This window comes from Vanessa cardui, chromosome 8 (assembly GCF_905220365.1).
Source record: "Vanessa cardui chromosome 8, ilVanCard2.1, whole genome shotgun sequence".
Lineage (NCBI taxonomy): Eukaryota > Metazoa > Arthropoda > Insecta > Lepidoptera > Nymphalidae > Vanessa > Vanessa cardui.
The window spans coordinates 5,663,138-5,682,651 of record NC_061130.1 but is presented as its reverse complement, the minus strand read 5'-3'; the positions used below and the strand labels follow the sequence as shown (position 1 = coordinate 5,682,651).

The following is a 19,514-nucleotide window of genomic DNA, read 5'->3' as shown; positions in this document are numbered from 1 at the left end:
TCATTGAGGGAAAGGCAAAAGCATTCCAAATACAGCCAATAACTAAGTTATCAATATATTTTCACATTCTGCATGAAATTAAAAAAAGGACGGATACAGATATGTAAGCCATAAAACTGTATGTATGAATATTTTAACAAAAAGTGGCGTTAAAAATCAAACAAATTGTAATATATAGGTACTAATGAAATGTGTATGCATATGTACTTCGTTTAATAAATAATGTCTTTAAATATATGTTATACAGTAATTGTATTGAATGGGTTGAGTGTAAGGTACCACAAACTGTGTTTTTGTTTTACCAATATGCTATAGTAAAATACATTATACTATAGTGCAAACTATATCACAATAATATTTAGATTTGAAAATCATCTGATAAATTGCAATGGAATATAATTTAGACCAGCATCTCTCTTGCATCTCACATACATCGAGTTATTTACAAAGTAAGACAATCGTTATTGTATCTTTTTGATCTGTAGCGAAGCGCCACATCTATGCAGATTTGCCCAATAATATATTCATCCAATATCTCTAGATTTTTTATCAGATTAGTTGCACGATTATCAGAATTACTTTCAATGGTTAAAAGCTTTTACAGCGATTTTTACTAAAGCGTTAAATAGATTTTTTTAAATATTTGCATAATAGGGAAGACGCGCTATTTTTATTTTAAAGAACTCCATATGGGATAAACCAAAAGTATATTAAAAATCCAAAACACTCAAATTTTTTGCAGCTTATAGTAGCAAGCTGCAAAAAATGTAGTTCCAAAGTGTCATTTTAAATTTTCGCACGAAAACGCATCTTTATTTCGTATGACGTCACTCCTGTCTGTCACTGGCCCATTGATCGTTCTTGATCTCACTGGCTTTCATACTTATGCATTTTTTCTCGACTTTTGAGATACTTTTTTATAAAAATTTAAAGCGGACTATTCCATACTCGGAAAAAAGCCGAATTGACATATTATGTTTAACACACAAAATATAAAATTCAATTTAATTGTCATTCATGGGCTAGGCTTCGGCTCACGATCAAGATCTATTCATCCATCTCATTGGGCTTTTTCGCCTTTACAAATGCAAAACGTAATGTTTTCAATTGGTGCTCATCAGAGTCAAAACCAATGCTTACGATTTACTACGTAATCAGATTCTGGATCGCAATAGTAAAATATAAGTATATTATATGTATTTTCATTTAATTTAGTTCTCTTTCTGTAGTGCCATGTTTAGAGAAATTTATTCGTACATATTTAATGTATTTTTATATTATAGTGTTCATTTTATGTACGAAATAATATCTCTTTATTATTATGTCTCGACAACATATTCGATTATAAATAATGCTTTGCATAGTTATCTTTATAGCTTTACACAATTTCTTATAGTTTAATTTTTAAGGGTAGCTACTTAAATTAGTTTTATTTTTACAAATCGTATATAATTATTATATTGTAAATAGATACTTAAGACTTTATTCTGTTAATAAATTTTAAACATTTCACACGGCTCATTATTATCTAGTACTGTTACGCTAAATATATTTTTTAGATAAAACAACATACATGTCCCGGATTCAGACGAATTCAGGACAGTTTTATTTCAAGATATATTTCTTATTATACACAAATACATGCACAATCTGTATCATTATTATGTACACAGTGAAATGGACTGAGCTATCCCGATGCAACTTATAAAAATCGATTGCTTGCTGTGTTTTTAACATTACATACCTATAATTATGGAACACGTATTGGGCTGCAAAGTTGGTTTGTTTTCCTCAAGGAAATGGTTGATTATTTAAGGGTATAGCTCAGTGTTTTCTTTTTATATGCTGTCATAAACGAGCGATAGTCCACAACAATGGAAACTCATTTGCTCCAAACAATTTGGCATATTTCTGCGTTCATAAATTGTTAAGTTGTTTTTACATCAATCTCAATAGACAAATAATACTCAATACATTAATATTCTTTCTCACAGATAATTGTTAACTAATATTAATTATAAAAAAAAAATGTTATTTTTACTTAAGTTACAAAAAGGGCCAATCTTTTAAATATAGTTTTTATTATCTGTAAACGATCTTGTCTCTACTTAATTAGTAATAGAATTATCTGATGAATTACATTCATTTATATTTCTAATTTTTCTGACATGTTTTATCGTTTCAAAATATGAAAAATGAAAACTAATTGTGTGTCTATAAATAGGTGCTATTTGACAGATTCAATAAAATAATTTTCCGTTCTGCAAGCAGTACGATCTTTCAAATTATTTTACAATACAAATAGGATTATTGAATATGTTCATAAAATATTTCATAATCCTGTTAGTGTAATTGAAATAGTTTATTGAAAAAATGATTCTTTAAAGGTATAATCAGGACTGTCCCTACTGCGCCAGGGTCAAAGGTGCCGGTTGTGATTTATTGTAAACGAATTAGTGAAGAAATGTATCTCTAACTCACATTGGCAAAGACTGGCCCTGGAATAAGCATAATCATAGATTAATCTTACATGTAACTCTTTATCTTCTGTTCACAGTATATTTTAATAAATATATACTTACTTTAAAAAAAATCTGCGTCACAATAATGTCACAAGATACAGACGTTAATACTTTGTAACGACAAATTGTATCAACTGAAGTTAAAGATAAATTATTACTGTTTTTTGATAATATTTTTCCGCAGTACTTACATATAATAATATACTTTATATGTAAGTAGTGTTGAACTACTATTGTCTATACTTATATAGGACTTTTAAAAACCAAAACCATCCTGTTTCAAATTTATCTAATGGAATATATTTGGTGATAGCCTACGAGTGTATCCTAACTTTTTAAGGATTGATCTTGAACTACCCTTCTGTAAAATGTGTTTTTCGGGATATCTCGTAAGAGACAAATTAAGAATAAAAATAATTATAAGTAGACGTCCGATTACCACTTTTTTTGGCATCCATCTTACGGTATCTTGAAATATATTGACTAAAGAAAACTAGATACAAGCTATGAAATATAAAATTTCGTACAAAAAAGTGTTCTTATTATTAATTATTATTGTTCCAAGATACACTATGAGATATTTGCAGAAACACGTTATTCAAGATGGCGGTTAATCCTTACAGGTTGTCAACGCTCATTGGTTACTTCTAAATATATTCCAAAAAATATTACTTTTTAAATTTTCCTGTTTAGCGACCTCACTTTGTGCAAGTGTCAGAGTTTAATAATACAATTGAAAACGACATAAAATAACTTGTTATTATAATTAAGTATATAAAGAATATTTTACTATTTCTCCGTTATATAAATGCACACACGAAAGTGATTTTATTGTATGTATTGTAGTTAGTAAATACCTCAAAACCTTTGATTACACACATACACACCCACCTAAAGTATTTTGATTTGTGATCTCTGCATTCGTCCTAACGGATAAACTTATATTAAATACTTGTATTCTTGTTTCCAATTTTTCTTTTTATTTTTAATTTGTAACAAACGTCTGCTTTTTACATTTTAATGACTTGTATAATTGTAATACATATTTTTTTAAACTTATATTAGGTAGTAGTATATATCTTATAGAATGGATTAAATGCTGGCATAGTTGTAAGTCCTATCATAGCAAAACGTAAGATCTATTTCTGATGAATAATACACAAACATTATGAAAATTTTGCCATATTTTAAACTTGAGACTCTAAAACATCATTACTTTTGTTGGGACGGAGAAATTAATTTGTTAAAATACTTGTAAATATATCGATATTGTATAACGTTCGTATTAAAATAAATGTTTCTTAACAATGCTTTAACTTTGTTTTTTTATATCTCTTAGAATTGGAATAAATCAGCATTTCGAAGAGATTCTTATATTTTACACGTAAATAAGATGAGACAACATCATATACATTACTCTGATCCGAATGTAAGTAGCTAAAGCAGTTGTGTTATGGAAAATCAGATGTAACGACAGTACCACAAACACCCAGACACAAGACAACATAGAAAACTAATGATAATCTACATCGGCTTGGCCGGGAATTGAACCCGGGGCCTCGGAGTGGCGTACCCATTAAAACCGGTGTACACACCACTTGACCACGGAGGTCGTCAAAATTGGAAAAGGAAAACTCATGATTTAAAAATAAACAATTCTATGTGTTAATTGTTGAAATTTTGCAGGTCGATTCATTACCTATATATTAAAAAGAAATGTGTATTTGCGACAGACCTTGTTAAACACAAAGAGATAAAACACATTTTTTGTCTGCTAGTGCGTGGTTATACATACTTAATGACTTTAGTAAACGGTCGAATTGTTGTTTGTTAAGATGTCAATTAGAAGTTAATATTTTAACTCTCCTCGAACCGACTTCAAGATGCGGGTTTTCGTTCGCTTCGCTTCCCAACTAAATGTAGTCTGCGCATCTGCAATTGCAAATTTACATACCTGCAATAGGCTTACACGCTACTGATTTCAGAAAACTTAAGGCGTGAAAAATAATTTGCTTGATTCTTAGATCCGAAGTAACGGCTAAATTGACTGGACCTCTCTGTTAAAAGAGAACGTTTTGTGCCCATTTCACCCCTTTCTTGTTGACTTCTTACTACGATGTTTTTAGGAATCCCTTTAGAATCGAACTTCAATGGAGTCCTTATTTTTCATCCCTGAAAGGAAGACTCAGAAGACTAGAAATGTTAGATAATTAACTGATATTGATACCGATCATTTTAGTATGTTTTGTTTATTTTCATAGTATCACAGTATTATGTCAAAAAAGCCCTAACTCTGCAGTCTTAGGAATTGCTTTTGAAGAATAATTAATAAAAATGTTACATAAGATCCTACTCCTAAATTCATATTATTAATATTTCTATTCAGAGACAAAATTGTATGTGGAAAAGACGCCAAAAAATGCTTATGTTATGTTGTAATTTTTCTATTGTTACCAAGATTTTTAGAAGTAGATTAGAAATTAACAATAAATAGGTATATTTTGATTTTGATTTTAAATAGGTGCATAGAAAGCAAACAATAGAAACTTGAAAAATAGAAATGAAATAAGTTTTTTTCAAAACAACTTAATCATAGAATTCTGCAAGATAAATGAAATAGTGTAGGTTAAGATACAATCACTCTTAAACAAGTAAACGCAATTAAAAAAAATGATACCACTATCTATAACAATCTTTAAGGATTGAATCTCAAAAAGTTGCCTACACAATCTGTACTATTATGAACTGCTGAACTAACTCTGTCTGTGTGTTACGCTTTATTAATTCTAATCTGTTTGTACTTTTTCCATATAGTATTTATTAGTGTTATTCTAAATACCACTTCATAACATCTTCAGTGAAGATGTTATGTAGTGGTATAAAAACAATAGTGTGAGACGTAGTGAAGATTCTTCACTACGTCTGACACTATTGTTTTTATTAGTTATATTTTTTGCTTATCAACGCCATCTACTAACGCATATCGCAATCACGCTAAACAATCAAATGATGGTATCTTCGCACTTCTATGCAAAAGCCTTGAAAGATTTAGTGTATTTTATAAGATTAAAAATACGCTCATACATAATATTGCTGTCAGTATATATTCAAAATATATTCAAATGTTAGAATAACTTTTCTTAACATGGTTAGCTTGTACTACATTTGAATTTGGCCTTAAAATATTGATTATGGCAGTGGCCGATTGCGCAGGTGCGATGTTTTAAAATAAAAGTAGATACAATGAAAGGCTGTGAAATTTCACTAAGCTAATAAAATGATAAAAACTGACAAATATTTTGCGCACAATTATATATTCCGAAACGCGGTGAAATATTTCATTTGATACATATATATACATACACGTACATATATTGTAAGTTTCATATATAATGGGTAATACACAGGCAGGTGAAAAACATACGAAAACCGGAAAGTCGCCAGGGAAGGGGAAACATTTCATAAGAAATTTAAACAGGAAAAGCTCAAATAAGGAGAACAAGAAACATGGTCGTAAAAAAAGTGTCGATAAACGAGAGGTTGATAAAGATTTCGATAAAACATCTGAATCTGATAACAATGAGACTATTGAGGCCTTCGATAACGATATGGTCGAGTGCGTGTTCAAAACATCGGCAAGGGACGAGAGGGGCGTGGAAAGATTGAGTGTGCAGTCAGAGGTAACGGTGACCAGGTGCGAGTCGCAGCGGGCGGAGCGGTCACCGACCCGCGACCAGTTGCCCGCCGCCGTTGTCTCGCCCGCGGATCCATCCTCCTCCGACTCAGTGTTTACGGATCCCTTAACGCCGCTCGCCGTCGAGCTCAACCAGTGTTACTACTCCGCAGAAAGTGACAGTGCACACGACGAACTTCCGCACACACTCACGCCATCTTACTTCGATGCGCCCGCGCATATCGGTCCTGCATCGACTGAAACTCGTCCCTCCGTGACGGAAATGTTACACGATGACACCGCTTCACCACTATCAACAAATGAGATGATGGAAAAAGAAATAAAAAGTGACGTCTCTGACATTAGTGACAGTAACGATAATTCAAAGGTTATGGGAGCGATATTATCAAAGTCAACGGAGCAACCCTTAGAAAAGGAGAATGAATGCAACCACGATTTTCTCGAAAACCGGTTAAAAGCCAGTCCGGGGCAAACATCGTTTACGATATCCAGGCATCGAAAAGTAGAACTTCCTCCTGTTGCCGCCGATTCTTCACTTAACATATTAGACAACGGTAATTAATGAATTTATGTTTTGAAAATTAATGTACTATATATAGTAAGTATAAAATATATACTTATATGAAAAAATATATCGTCTGCATATAGAAGTCTGCTTTTACAATGAAAATAAGAGAAATCATAGCAAGGTAAAGAATGTCATCAATAAAAACAGCTTGTAAAAATAATAATGATGAAAATTTAAATTAATCTTTTATAAGGAGATATACATATATACTAGATGTTTATATATATATATCTTGTTAGAGATAGATATGTCCATAATAATTGTTGACTAAATTATACTATTTTGTTTCTATGTATTTGGAAGATTTGTATTTTAAAGAAAATACATGCAGCTGAAAGCGCTGTGTGTAGTTATGATAATTATAAATTATTTTTAATGTGATATATATGTTTTCCATAGAACAGACGATATATTTTTAAGTTTAAATTTATAAAATAATTTCAGAAGACTGTCGTCATTCGAGTGTGAGCGACGTGCCAATGTCAGACTCGAATGTGTTACGGAAGGTTGCCTCACTCACCCTCGACAAACACACAGAGACGAAAGTTATACGCCCCAAGTTTGTACCCGAAAAATTAGATTTTCAAATTTATGAAAAATTTGAAGGTTAGTTAATTTTAATATGCTTCCAATAATAATAATATAATAACGATAGACAATAGCCGATTTCCATGAATTCTGATTTAATAATTAAAATAAATTTCATGTGAACTTTGCTATTTCTGAACAATACGCCAGTAAGACAGAATGTTAACAAAATTATATATCTACTAGAAGTCGCCCTCGGCTTCGGCCGCATTTAAGGGTGTTGTTTTTCATGTGTTAGGCAAAATGCAGCGTATCCTTTCTTAGAGTTCAAGTTTGCATTCCAAATTTTATCATCATCATCGGTTCAGAGATTTGATCGTGAAAGAGCGACTTTCACGTTTATGATGTTAATAATAATACTATAGATTAATTAGGTGTTCACTTGTTCATTTTATTTATTAGAGGATATCAAAACCTTGGTGGACAGCTGAACCACTTATCGTATTTCCATCAATGGAATTTAAAAATTTATACAAACTGTTACATGCATAACCGACTATGTTACGACTTACGACTTTTTGTAAGTAAATGTTAATTATTTAACCTTCAACGATACGTAGTATAATTTCACTAAAGAAGAAAATTAAAAACGCATTTTAATACGTAAAGGTGATGCTAATTGCCTTTTTAAAATATAATAAAGTACATACATCCTTTATTTGGAACTAGCTGTGCCAGCGACCTTCTATGCCTTTGACTAAAACAAAAAAACTATATATTATTGTAGCCTAAGTTACTCCTTATTATATGAGTTATCTGCCAGTGAAAGTCCCGTCAAAATCGGTCCAGAGATAAGCCGGAACAAACAGACAGATCTGTCTGCCTACAGACAGACAAAAATTGTAAAAAATGTTCGTTTAGTATATATACCATGTAAACATAGGCTATTTTAATATTACAAACAGACGCTCCAATTTTATTATATGTGTAGATATACTTAAACGGATGTTTATTTGCGTTTAGCAACAACAGAAATATTTAAACGAAACATAAGAATGAGTAAAACAAACTCGCCCCTATTATCATCAAACAATAAATAAAGTTATTATTCACTATTATCATATGCAAACAGTTGGTAATGATGTTGATGAATATATAGGTACAAACTTTGACATTATGAAATATGCCGGAACTTATTACCATAACAGAATCTAGAATGTCAATATACGAGGTTCAAGTGTGGTTCCACTGGAGATGGTATTAATAACAGTCTCACAAACACGTTTGATATAGCTTTCAAATAGCGGTTTATTGGAAAATTAGCCTAATGAGTCTTTATTGGTGAAAATAGTTTACACACATATCATGGTTACGTCCCGATTACTTACATTTTTTTTCTAAGAATTAACTATATATAAACGAAATACTAAATATACAATCGGTATCAAGCTAAACGATCTATTAATCCGTATGTACTGTGGTAATAATAAGTATAAGTATCTACATCTTATCTCATACTCCACGCCTTTTTTTCATATATTTATATATAGTATCTTGTTATATTTCTAAAACTACAACTACAAAATCCGATATGCAATATGTGGTAACAATATTTATTTAAAAAAGAGACTATAATCTTAGGTCATTATAGCCAATAATCCAAACTAAAATTAAGTATTATTACATACCATTTCAACACAAAAATAGATACTGACTCTTACACAGATTGATATATGTACAATATATATACCTACTACTTAAGACTTTTCTATACGAACGCATTTTCGAGATATAGAGTCTTAAAATTTTGCCTATATGTTTTATGGTATACTTTTGGTTGTATTCCTTTGAAACTATCCCGGTCCTATAATTATACAAATCAGGCTATGTTCACTTAAAACGTATGTAGTAAAGTTTCCAGATTGTTTTTGGTTGAATCCGATTAGTATAAATAATTACTGGAGATGTAGAATACTCGTTTAGCGGTTATTTTACTACCATAATTTTGTTATCTTCAAGATAATTACAATTCAATACAATTCAATACAAGTCATCGTTTTGAAAAGCTCTACTGCATTAACACTTCATATCAGGTTTGATCACTGTATGACGTATAAGTACACTCAGCCTATTATATTATATAAGTATATTTTTCTATGATCACAATGCGTAACATTTGATAATTAAGTAAAAACAAAAAAAGCAAGAATAATAAAACTACTTAGGCTACAATAATTTGATAATATTTTAAAATCAAATATTATTGCGTTTGTAGAATTAAAACAAGTGAATGGATATATTGATAGGAAGCTTATCTTTAATTACCTAATGTTTAAGCGAGTAAAGTTAATGTCTACTCTTATCTTAACGAAATCGTTTTGCATCAGTAAAGATAAAGTGTCGAGTGAAGCGAGTACGTGACATAAAACGTTCGCACAATTAATAATATTACTCTACAAATGTAATTAAAGCATAAAAATGCAGTTGTCATCTAATCGCGTAAATTTTGCGACTTCAGTTGCGCATTTTAATTATGTTAAATTGTTAAGCAAGAATCGAACTGCAAGAAAACGCGTACAAGACATTGTGACTGTATTGGGATTACATACCGACGATTTATCTCACTTTATATCTGACGCAACTATAATTATTAAACCTAGTGAAGAACAAAAACAATCAAAAACCTTAAGTACAGTTTTGTGCGCAATTAAGAGTTTACAATTTATGTGCAATGAAATAAATTGGTGGTTTAATGTAAAATTAAATATGCACGGTGAATATGTGTACATGGAGGTTCAATTGAATGTAAGAACCAGAATAATAAGTGTGTTAAATTTTAATAATCGAAACAAAAAACAACTTTGGCTAATAAATATTACAAGTAAAAAGTTTCCCATGCATAACAAAAGTAAGTTTCATCATTTCTTAATACAGATGCTAAGAAAACTTATAATTTGTCTTAATTGAATAATTATTAATCAACGAGTCAAATGCAAATTCATTTCTATTACATAAAACTAATTTCCATTTGCAGTCCCCTTATTTAATACGGTATTTAGGATACAATTTAACTGGAAAATAAAAATGCTAAATAGGACTTTTTATATTACAGATAATTTTTATGAAGTATTTCTATGACATAAAGCATAGTTTTATATAATATTTTTTGTACTAAAATATTATAATATGCGATTAATTTTACACACCTGGCAACTTTGCGTTGACATACGATTTCAATTTACAAAACACAATATTAAACGTCAAATTGATTAGAATTTAGAAACTATAGTTTGTACCTTGTTGAAAATATTACAGAACTAAAGAAGTATCTAATTATTTATTTTGTAAATAATTAGCTTACAAAATAAGTTAAACGAAAAATTTGCGAAAAAGTATTTATAATATATTGCTAGTTATTTAATTTTGTTGATACAAAATTTGAAAGTATACTTATAATATCCTGAGTATTCAAAACGTAAGTTCCTAGTTTCATTTTTATAGAAGTACGTTGATATAATACATATCACTTGGTTCCCATTTAATTGGGACTGGTTTCCGCCCGTTTGTGGAGGAGTTTGTAGGTCTTAGGTACTTATTTCGGGGATAAAAAGTAGTTAACCTATGTGCTCTCCATATTATATTCTGTCTTTAGCGAATTTCATTCAGAGCTCTGAAGCTGTTCTGGACTGATTAAGTATCAGACATCTGTCCATCAAAACTTTCACATTTATTATATTAGAAAGATTTATAACACGTACAATAAAAGTGTTATAATTTATGAATTACAACCAATTTCAATTTCATGGAAATCTGTCTAGTTATTAGTGTGATGTGTATGAAGATAAAAATGTTGTGGACCTCTGTATACATCAACAGTCGCTTTACTTTTTTGTATTACAATTTAATTAATGCATTCCTTATTATTTAATTGTATTACTAAATATAGGATGAGTTTACTCTAAAGTTTTGTGTTTTAAACAATAAAGCATAATATTTTTACTTTACTTTATTACTAGACTCAGTTGCTTCAAAGTTTTATAATTTATTTTCAGGTCAGATGCTTCTCAACTGGTTTCTTTCTTCTGTATCAGAAGATAGTCATTTAAAAAACCTAATAAGTTCTCAAGATCTGAAAATACTTGTTATTCAATACTGCACCCACCTTCTAGCTGCCGGTGTGCTCAGGCAAATATCCGATAAAGATGCACCCACAGAGAACATTTTTAAGGTAAAATGAAAATTGTTACAATATATTATATCTTAAAAAAATAATATTTATAATTTTTAAATGGTCAATAAATGGTAACATTATCTATTAAACATAAAATTTTAGTTGAAATATTAATTATTCTTAAAATTCTTGTGTTATTTAAAATTATTATTTTATTTATGATGGTTAAATCATGTTATCCTAATTACAAATATATATACAATAACAGTTTTTTTTTGCATTGCAGCCTAACTTAATGTATTACTGGTCACATATGGAGTTGCCAGCATCACAACCAGTCACTCCAGGGAAACTAGACATGTCTTCCTGGCCTCCTGAAAATCAACAAAAAGGTCTTAATCAATTAACTGATATTTGTCTTGTAGAAAATCAATATAATAAACAAAATAATGAGGACATTAGTGACATAGTTGAAGCAAAACTTGTAATATCTGAACTTAAAAAAAAACTACAACAACTAGAATATGAACTAGAAAATTACAAATTAAATACAGAGTTTGGAGTCATAAACAAAAAATTACAAAATTCATTCATATCAATACCAGAAAACTTATCATGTAGGGAAAAAACAGAATACATCAATAGAGAGGTGCAAACCAATGCTACTAATGAAAATAATAGGCATATTAATAAACCTGTGATAAATACCTCTAAAGATAATAATCTTTTAAGGGCAAGTGTAAATATGGATTCTAACATAGGTTTAAGTAGAATAGGTAACAAAAGTGATTTAATAAATAATGAAGATAAAGGAGAAAAACTTGACTCAAGATCTGAAAAAATAGAGAATTATTGCAAATTGAATAAGTGTCGGGAACCTACTGATTTACATAGGAATGAAGAAATTGGTTATATAGAAAGTGACAATATAATAAATGGTGAAAATGCTAAAGATATAACTACTAAGGATTTAAACTACCTCATGGAATCTTTAGAGGGACCTAAAGTTGCAAGTGAAAGTTTATCTGAGGTATCTTTTTTAAGTTCAGTATCTGAATTTATCAACAACAAAACTAACATATCTTCAAATTTAGTTGAACAAGACAACGAAATCAATAATTTGAGTATTGTTAAAATTGACAATAAATGTAATGATACATCTTATCAAATACCAAAGGACACATATACAGAACATACAATGTTACCTGAAAGAGATAAAGAATCACAATCAGATATAATTTCAAGTGAAGCATGTATTGTTATTTCAAATAATGTATGTCCATCAGACATTGATTTATGTCAACCTGTGCCTCCTCCACCCCCACCGCTTCCTGGAATGTCACCGTCTCCACCCCCTATGCCTGGAACAATGAATATTTCAGATGATACTTTAGAGACACATAGTATTGTGAAAACTTCCTTGAATGGAATGGAATCTACAATGTTAGAATCTAAAACATTGTCACATGTGGAGAATAAAAGTTTATTACATGAAAGCTCTAAGTTAGAATATTTAAGAGAAAAAAAATCAACAGTAGAAACAACAGAAACTGCTGTACAGTCATTACCTAACATGGTAGCACAAGATACTTCAAAAAATAATGTCGAAGCTACAACCACGCCTCCTTCATCGCTTGTAAAAACACAGCCAATATCTGACAAGGTCCCATTGGCAACATCACCACCAAAGTCCCAATTAGATTTACCGTCGAAACCTGTATGTGGTACCGTTCCCTCACCATTGCCTTTAACTAGCATAGGCCTTCCACCTTGTTTACCTAGTATGGCTCCAATACCACCGCCTCTACCGGATATGGCTCCGCCACCACCGCCGCTACCTGGTATGGCGCCGCCACCACCACCCCTAACGGGTATGGCTCCCCCACCGCCGCCTCTACCGGGTATGGCTCCGCCACCACCGCCGTTACCAGGCATGGCTCCGCCACCACCGCCTATGCCGGGCATGGCTCCGCCACCACCGCCTTTACCGGGCATGGGTCCACCACCACCGCCTCTACCTGGCATGGGCCCCCCACCGCCGCCTCTACCCGGTATGGGTCCGCCACCACCTCCACTTCCTGGAATGGGTCCGCCACCGCCGCCACTGCCTGGAATGGGTCCGCCACCTCCTCCTTTATCTGGCCCGAATACACCTGGCATTCCTCCCACGCCATCAAATACAACAGCAGGGCCACTGCCATTTCCAGCTCCTCCTGCTGGAGGTTGGAATATGCAAAGGGCAAGTAAGTAAATTACACAAAGTTAAATTAAGTGAAAGAAGCTAAATATAAGTGTAATTTATTGTTGATATCTAATTGTTCATAATTTCAGCACTACGAAAAACGCCTATAAAACCTGCAGCACCTATGAAACCTTTATATTGGACACGAATTTTGGCAGCTCCTGTACTGCCGACGAGTCAAGGTGAGCTGTCAGAATCAGCAGGAATGAAACCATTATGGCTAGAAATCGAAGAAGCAAAATTAGACAATATTGATGAATTCACAGATCTATTCTCTCGACAAGTGGTCAAAGCACCTGTGAAAAAAAAAGTTGAAGTAAAAACAAAGAAAATTCAGCCAATAAAAATTTTAGATAGCAAAAGATCTCAAAATGTTGGTATACTAGCTCAGAGTTTACACGTTGAATTCTCGGAAATAGAAAATGCTATATACAACTTTGATACATCAGTAGTCAGCTTAGAAGCGTTACAACAGATATATGAATTGGTGAGTCTATAGGAAATTATATGTTTTGTAATTTTGGCTAGATTTTTATGTAAAGTACTTTTATTTATTTGTTATAGCGAGCATCTGAAGAAGAATTGTTCTTAATTAAAGAACATATGAAAAACAAACCGGATATACCTTTAGATAAGCCTGAAGCATTTTTGTATGAATTATCTGGAATTCACAATTTCGCGGAAAGGATCTCGTGTTTTACATTCCAGGCAGAATTCGATGACGCCGTTAATACAATAATGCACAAATTAGATAATTTAAAACACACATGTGAGGTTTGTATTTAAAAAAAAATCATCTTTAAGATAAATGTATTGGCAGAAGTAAAATTGTTAAAATGAAACATATTTGTTTTAGTTTCTCATGACTAGTGAATCTCTGAAGCAGCTGTTTGCTATAATTTTGGCAGTCGGTAATTATATGAATGGTGGAAATTGTCAAAGAGGCCAAGCTGATGGATTTGGTCTGGAGATACTTTCAAAACTAAAAGATGTGAAGGTAAGAAGCTATTTACATTAGATTCATTTTTTATTATTAAGTCATTTCAAAATAATGGATTTACATGGAATCGCTTGACAACTCTGGTGTTGAGCTCGTTATAGAAATTTACAAGGCCTGGGAAGAGTCACAAGTTGCCTCAGGGCTATTTTGTGATTTATCTAAGGCCTTTGTATATGTAACACAATATTGGTCAGGAAGCTATGTCATTATGAAATTAGTGTCACTGAACCCAGTCTTCTGATTTCGTATCTGAGCAATTGATGAGAGGGTTGATACAAATTCAATGATCGTCCGGGGCTCCAGTTTCTGTGGGGGTCCCTCAAGGATCAATACTTGGTCCATTTCTCTTTCCCGTTTACATAAATGACCTGCCATATCTTTTATTTGTGACTCAGATTTAAACTCGGAACAGACGAGGCAGTCATTATATTGTCTATACCATATTAACGTACTATATCCATCTATAACAACTTTAAACGATCCGCAGTCGAAGCAGTCGAACGTAACACTGCTGCACTTCATCGTGCGCACGTACATGCGGTCGTGTGGCGGCGCGCTGGCGAGCACGTGCGCGCTGCCCGTGCCCGAGCCCGGGGACGTGCGCCGCGCCGCCGCGCTCGACTTCCCCGACGTCGCAGACAACCTCGCCGCGCTGCGAAAGAATCTCGATGGTGAGTACTTCTAACCAACTGCTACTTGTGATACAATACATGCCCATTCGAAGTCGCGCCTTTGTCATGTCTAAAATATATTTGAATATACATATCGAAAAATAAAAAAAATTATATCTTACATTTTTTTTATTGACTGACGAAAATAGACGTCAATATTTATAGCACTAAATTACCAGATAATAATTATAAGTTTTTAATATATTATATGTTAAAATAAATATTCTATGTTGTTGAACCCTAAATAAGTGATCCTTTTTAATGTTTTATGATAACGGTAACAAACGTAACGGCTTAATAATATTAAATGGACATTCCCGTCACATTTTTGTGTATGACTTTATACAAATTGTGTTGCATAATTAATTACTAAGGAAACATTGTTTTTTTCTTAATTTTAGAATGCAGAGACAAAATGGAAAAAGTGATAGAGGCGTATGCATTGCAAAAAGATGATGACGAGAATGGATTTGGAGAGAATGCAAAAAGACTTGAGGTTTTTAAAGAAAAAATGACTACATTCCTAAATACAGCCGAAGAAAAACTGAAGACTGAGAATGAGAACATGTGCGAATGTCGGAATAAGTTTATAGCAACTGTAAAATTTTATCAATATTCTCCAAGATGTGGCAAACTAGACGATTGCGAGCCGAAAGAGTTCTTTTCGCTATGGACTACATTTTGTAGTGATTTTAAAGATATTTATAAAAAAGAGGAACAAATAGCTATAAAAGAAAAGTAAGTATATCATCTAGATTCAGTGTTTATATTTTTATACATTTAATACTGTGTCCTAAAGAAAAATGCCAAAAGTGAATCAGTAGCTTATGTGATATAATTTTTCAGGCTAAAAGAAACGAAAAAACTTCAATGTGAAAGGCGAGCAAACACACAACCAAAAAAAGAAGGTGGACTAAAATCTCGTCTCCAGAAGTTATCTAGTGCTCGAAAATAAATCAAAATTAATTAAATACGCATAAAATATAATGTTTAATATTAATAACGGTATATAGCTTTGTCCACTGGGATCTGTCATATGGTTAAAATTATTTGTAAATTAAGAATTAATAACAGTTGTGAAGTTGAATGAATGATTAATGGAATTGTGAGGATTATCTTGGGAATTTAAAAACAGCCTAGTTCAAACTGATAATTTCTAGGTAATAAGCATTATGTCCTAATTACTGAGGTCCCATATGCCAGATCTCAAGAGATAACGAATGTAAACTGATACATAATTACATTCTCGGAATTTACTCATTAATTCACAATTCTTATTTCGATATAATATGATGTCTCCTTTCAAACAAGCATTTACGTTCCTAAAGAATTATTCTTATTTAATAAAGCATTAAGTTTACAAAATTTGTGAAAACCAAAAAGATATGCTAAAAATCAATTTTGAAATATAAATTTAAAAGAAAATTCATTAAAACTAATTTTCAATAATTCAGATTTTAAGGCTTATTATGATTTCATAATAAGATATTAATTTTATTACAGTAAAAAACAGTTTATTTTTTTATGTTTAACTATAAAATTTGACAGAAAATACCAGGCTTGATTTGGAAAATTGGCTTGAAATAGCATTTTTACATATTGAGCAATATACTTATATACTATTAAAATTGCTATAAATTTACTAACATAGAATAATATCTATGTTATGTACATAAAGAATTTTCTTAATTGCAATGTCATTTTCAAGAAAAAAAAGTGCTTAAGGGTGCATTGGTGAAGTTGTTTCAAGGTGCAGCTTGTGCATACAACTTATCTACCTCTTTTAGCTTAGAATTATATTGTTGCACTCTTACATATATACTATTAAAAAATCAGGAATCTAGTTCAACCAATATTAAAACATTTTAACCTATTGTTTTATTTGATTTGGAATAAATAATAATTTATTTCTGTATAATTAAAGAGAACCTTGCTTGTTTAAAGATCATCATAGTATAAGATTATACTTTAAATGTTATTTCATTAAAATATCTTTTTGTAAACTTGATTCCTTGTTTTGTTCAAGTTCTATATATACATTATATAAAAATGTACTCTTTACTTCACAAATTTTCGGTTTTTACTGACAGCAGGTAAAAAAAATCATGTAATCTGTAGATAAAAAATGTTGAACATTATGCTAAAAATTAATTAATAAATAAATCTTCTATTGGCATAATAAAGAAATTATGCAGAGTATTTGATATACATAATTTTGTTCAATATAGTAATATGCAACTTACTAATAAAGTACCTGATTTATAATTTAAAGTCAGCTTATTTAAAATGTACTCTGTATCTTGTTTATGATTAACATACTTTATGGTGCTTTTGTATTATTAGGTTTTGTAATTAATGATAGATAGTAATAATACACTTTTTTTCAATAAAGTATTTTTATTTACATGTATTCCAAACATTTTTCTTTCCATATATATTGAACTTTCATTTCCACTGTTTTCTTTTTCATATGAGAGCAATCCAGTTTCAGCAAACTGTTTTTTAACGCTTGCCACTGCATGAAAGACAGATGACTGGTCAGAGATTTGTCTTCATTTGATGAATTTCTATATTTTTCCTCATTTTCAATAAACTCATTCAAAGAATCTTGATCAGACACATTTTTTATACAGTGATCTTGTCTCACTATATTAACAGATGGATTGATTAATACGGGCGGTAAATTAGCCATGAAATTTTTAAAACTGTCTCTAGATATTGCTTCACCTTGATCATTTTTATTTTGCTTTGGAACGAACTTAGTGTATTCATCTTGTTTAGGTAGCAGCAATTGTGTATCTGGTTCAACATCTTTAGTCTTTTTATTAATATTGTCAACAAATTTTAAAATATTTTCATATAATCCTTCCTCATCATCGTCATCGACAATTGAATCAAAATTAATAATAAATTTTTGAGACCATTGGAATCTTCCCGCATTGTTCAAATATTTCATATCAATCCAATCTTCTAAGTTTAATGGCAATGAATATTCTTCTGGTAAAAATTTTAGGCCTTTATACTCTAATTTGTTTAAAGTAGGATACAACTGATTGTACCAGTTACAAGAGTGTTGTAACAATACAAAGGCCATGGACCAAACTCTACTCAATAGAGCAAAAGGCATGAGACACATCCAATGACTCTCACCTCTCTTTATTCTATTTAGATAGAACACAGCTGCTTGCTTGGAACAAAGTGTAACTCGGTACATAAGCTTGGAAAATATCATCAGTCGTGTCAAAACATATTCCAACATTTGTTTAGTAGGGGCTAATGTTGTTTCATTCTTGATAGGCAATGCATCCATAAAATTATAAACATCTTTAATTAAAGGTAATCTCAAATATGAGCGTAAAGCCACATTAACTTTCCTAAAGTACCTATATCCAATGTCATTTCTAAATTTCTTGTCGAATTTGTAGAGGAATCTTGAAAATATAGCACTTTCTTTATGTAGTGGAGATTGCTTTGACAGTACATGAATAATGGTATTGCAAATATTTTTAAGTGTTTTAAACTCTGAAAATTATAAAAAATAATCAATAGAATGAAAACAATAACCTATTTCAATAATAATCGTTAATTAATTTACTTATTAGGTCAGTTTGTAGTAAAATACATTTTACTTACCAATGTTTTTACATGCTGCTGTATTTATTGGAGGTTGTAATATGGATCTATTGTTCCATGGTTCCAACATTTTGTTTACTATTCAGTATTCAGTTTATTACTATTCAGTTTTTTTTGTGAAGTATTTATTAATAACATGATATTATAACCTTACAAAACAAAAACATAACCTTAAAATAAGGATTTTTTTTTAACTGCTGTACAGATTAAACAGGCTGATGCCTGATACATACATCCAATACTTAATGACACGAGTTCCTTTCTGAGATTTCATGTATTCGAATAAAAGTATTCGGATGTTCAAATAAATATAAATAGAGATTGTGAAAAGTTATTAAAGTATTCGACACTGAAGTGGATAGTATTATTATATTTTATCGGTTGAAATTTTTATCTCTTTTTTTCTTTTGACTAATTTGTATTTTGGGGCACGGTCTTTCTCATGGGCGTTCTACACTCTCGCGAGAATCTTGGGGGGAAAGTGA

The 19,514-nt window shown here is 31.2% G+C and overlaps 2 protein-coding genes across 4 annotated transcripts; one reads left to right on the top strand and one right to left on the bottom strand.

Moving 5' to 3' along the window:
• Positions 1-5,778: 5,778 nt before the first annotated feature.
• On the top strand, positions 5,779-17,806 carry LOC124531627 (protein cappuccino-like). Of its 3 annotated transcripts, none has more exons than XM_047106084.1 (10): positions 5,779-6,770; positions 7,232-7,390; positions 11,365-11,540; positions 11,770-13,726; positions 13,815-14,212; positions 14,290-14,499; positions 14,582-14,722; positions 15,213-15,396; positions 15,798-16,134; positions 16,243-17,806. In XM_047106084.1, the coding sequence occupies exons 1-10, from the start codon at positions 5,915-5,917 to the stop codon at positions 16,349-16,351; spliced, it is 4,527 nt and encodes a 1,508-aa protein (XP_046962040.1). In that variant the 5' UTR covers positions 5,779-5,914; the 3' UTR covers positions 16,352-17,806. The 3 variants fall into 3 exon arrangements, with proteins under 3 accessions (XP_046962040.1, XP_046962039.1, XP_046962041.1); XM_047106083.1 differs by having other exon boundaries at positions 7,229-7,390; XM_047106085.1 differs by lacking the exons at positions 5,779-6,770; positions 7,232-7,390 and adding an exon at positions 9,694-10,220.
• Positions 17,788-19,234, bottom strand: LOC124531628. Its single transcript, XM_047106087.1, has 2 exons — positions 19,030-19,234; positions 17,788-18,918 (listed from the first exon to the last, which is right to left on the bottom strand). Exons 1-2 carry the CDS (start codon positions 19,097-19,099, stop codon positions 17,798-17,800), a joined length of 1,191 nt encoding a protein of 396 aa, XP_046962043.1. The 5' UTR covers positions 19,100-19,234; the 3' UTR covers positions 17,788-17,797.
• Positions 19,235-19,514: the final 280 nt, after the last annotated feature.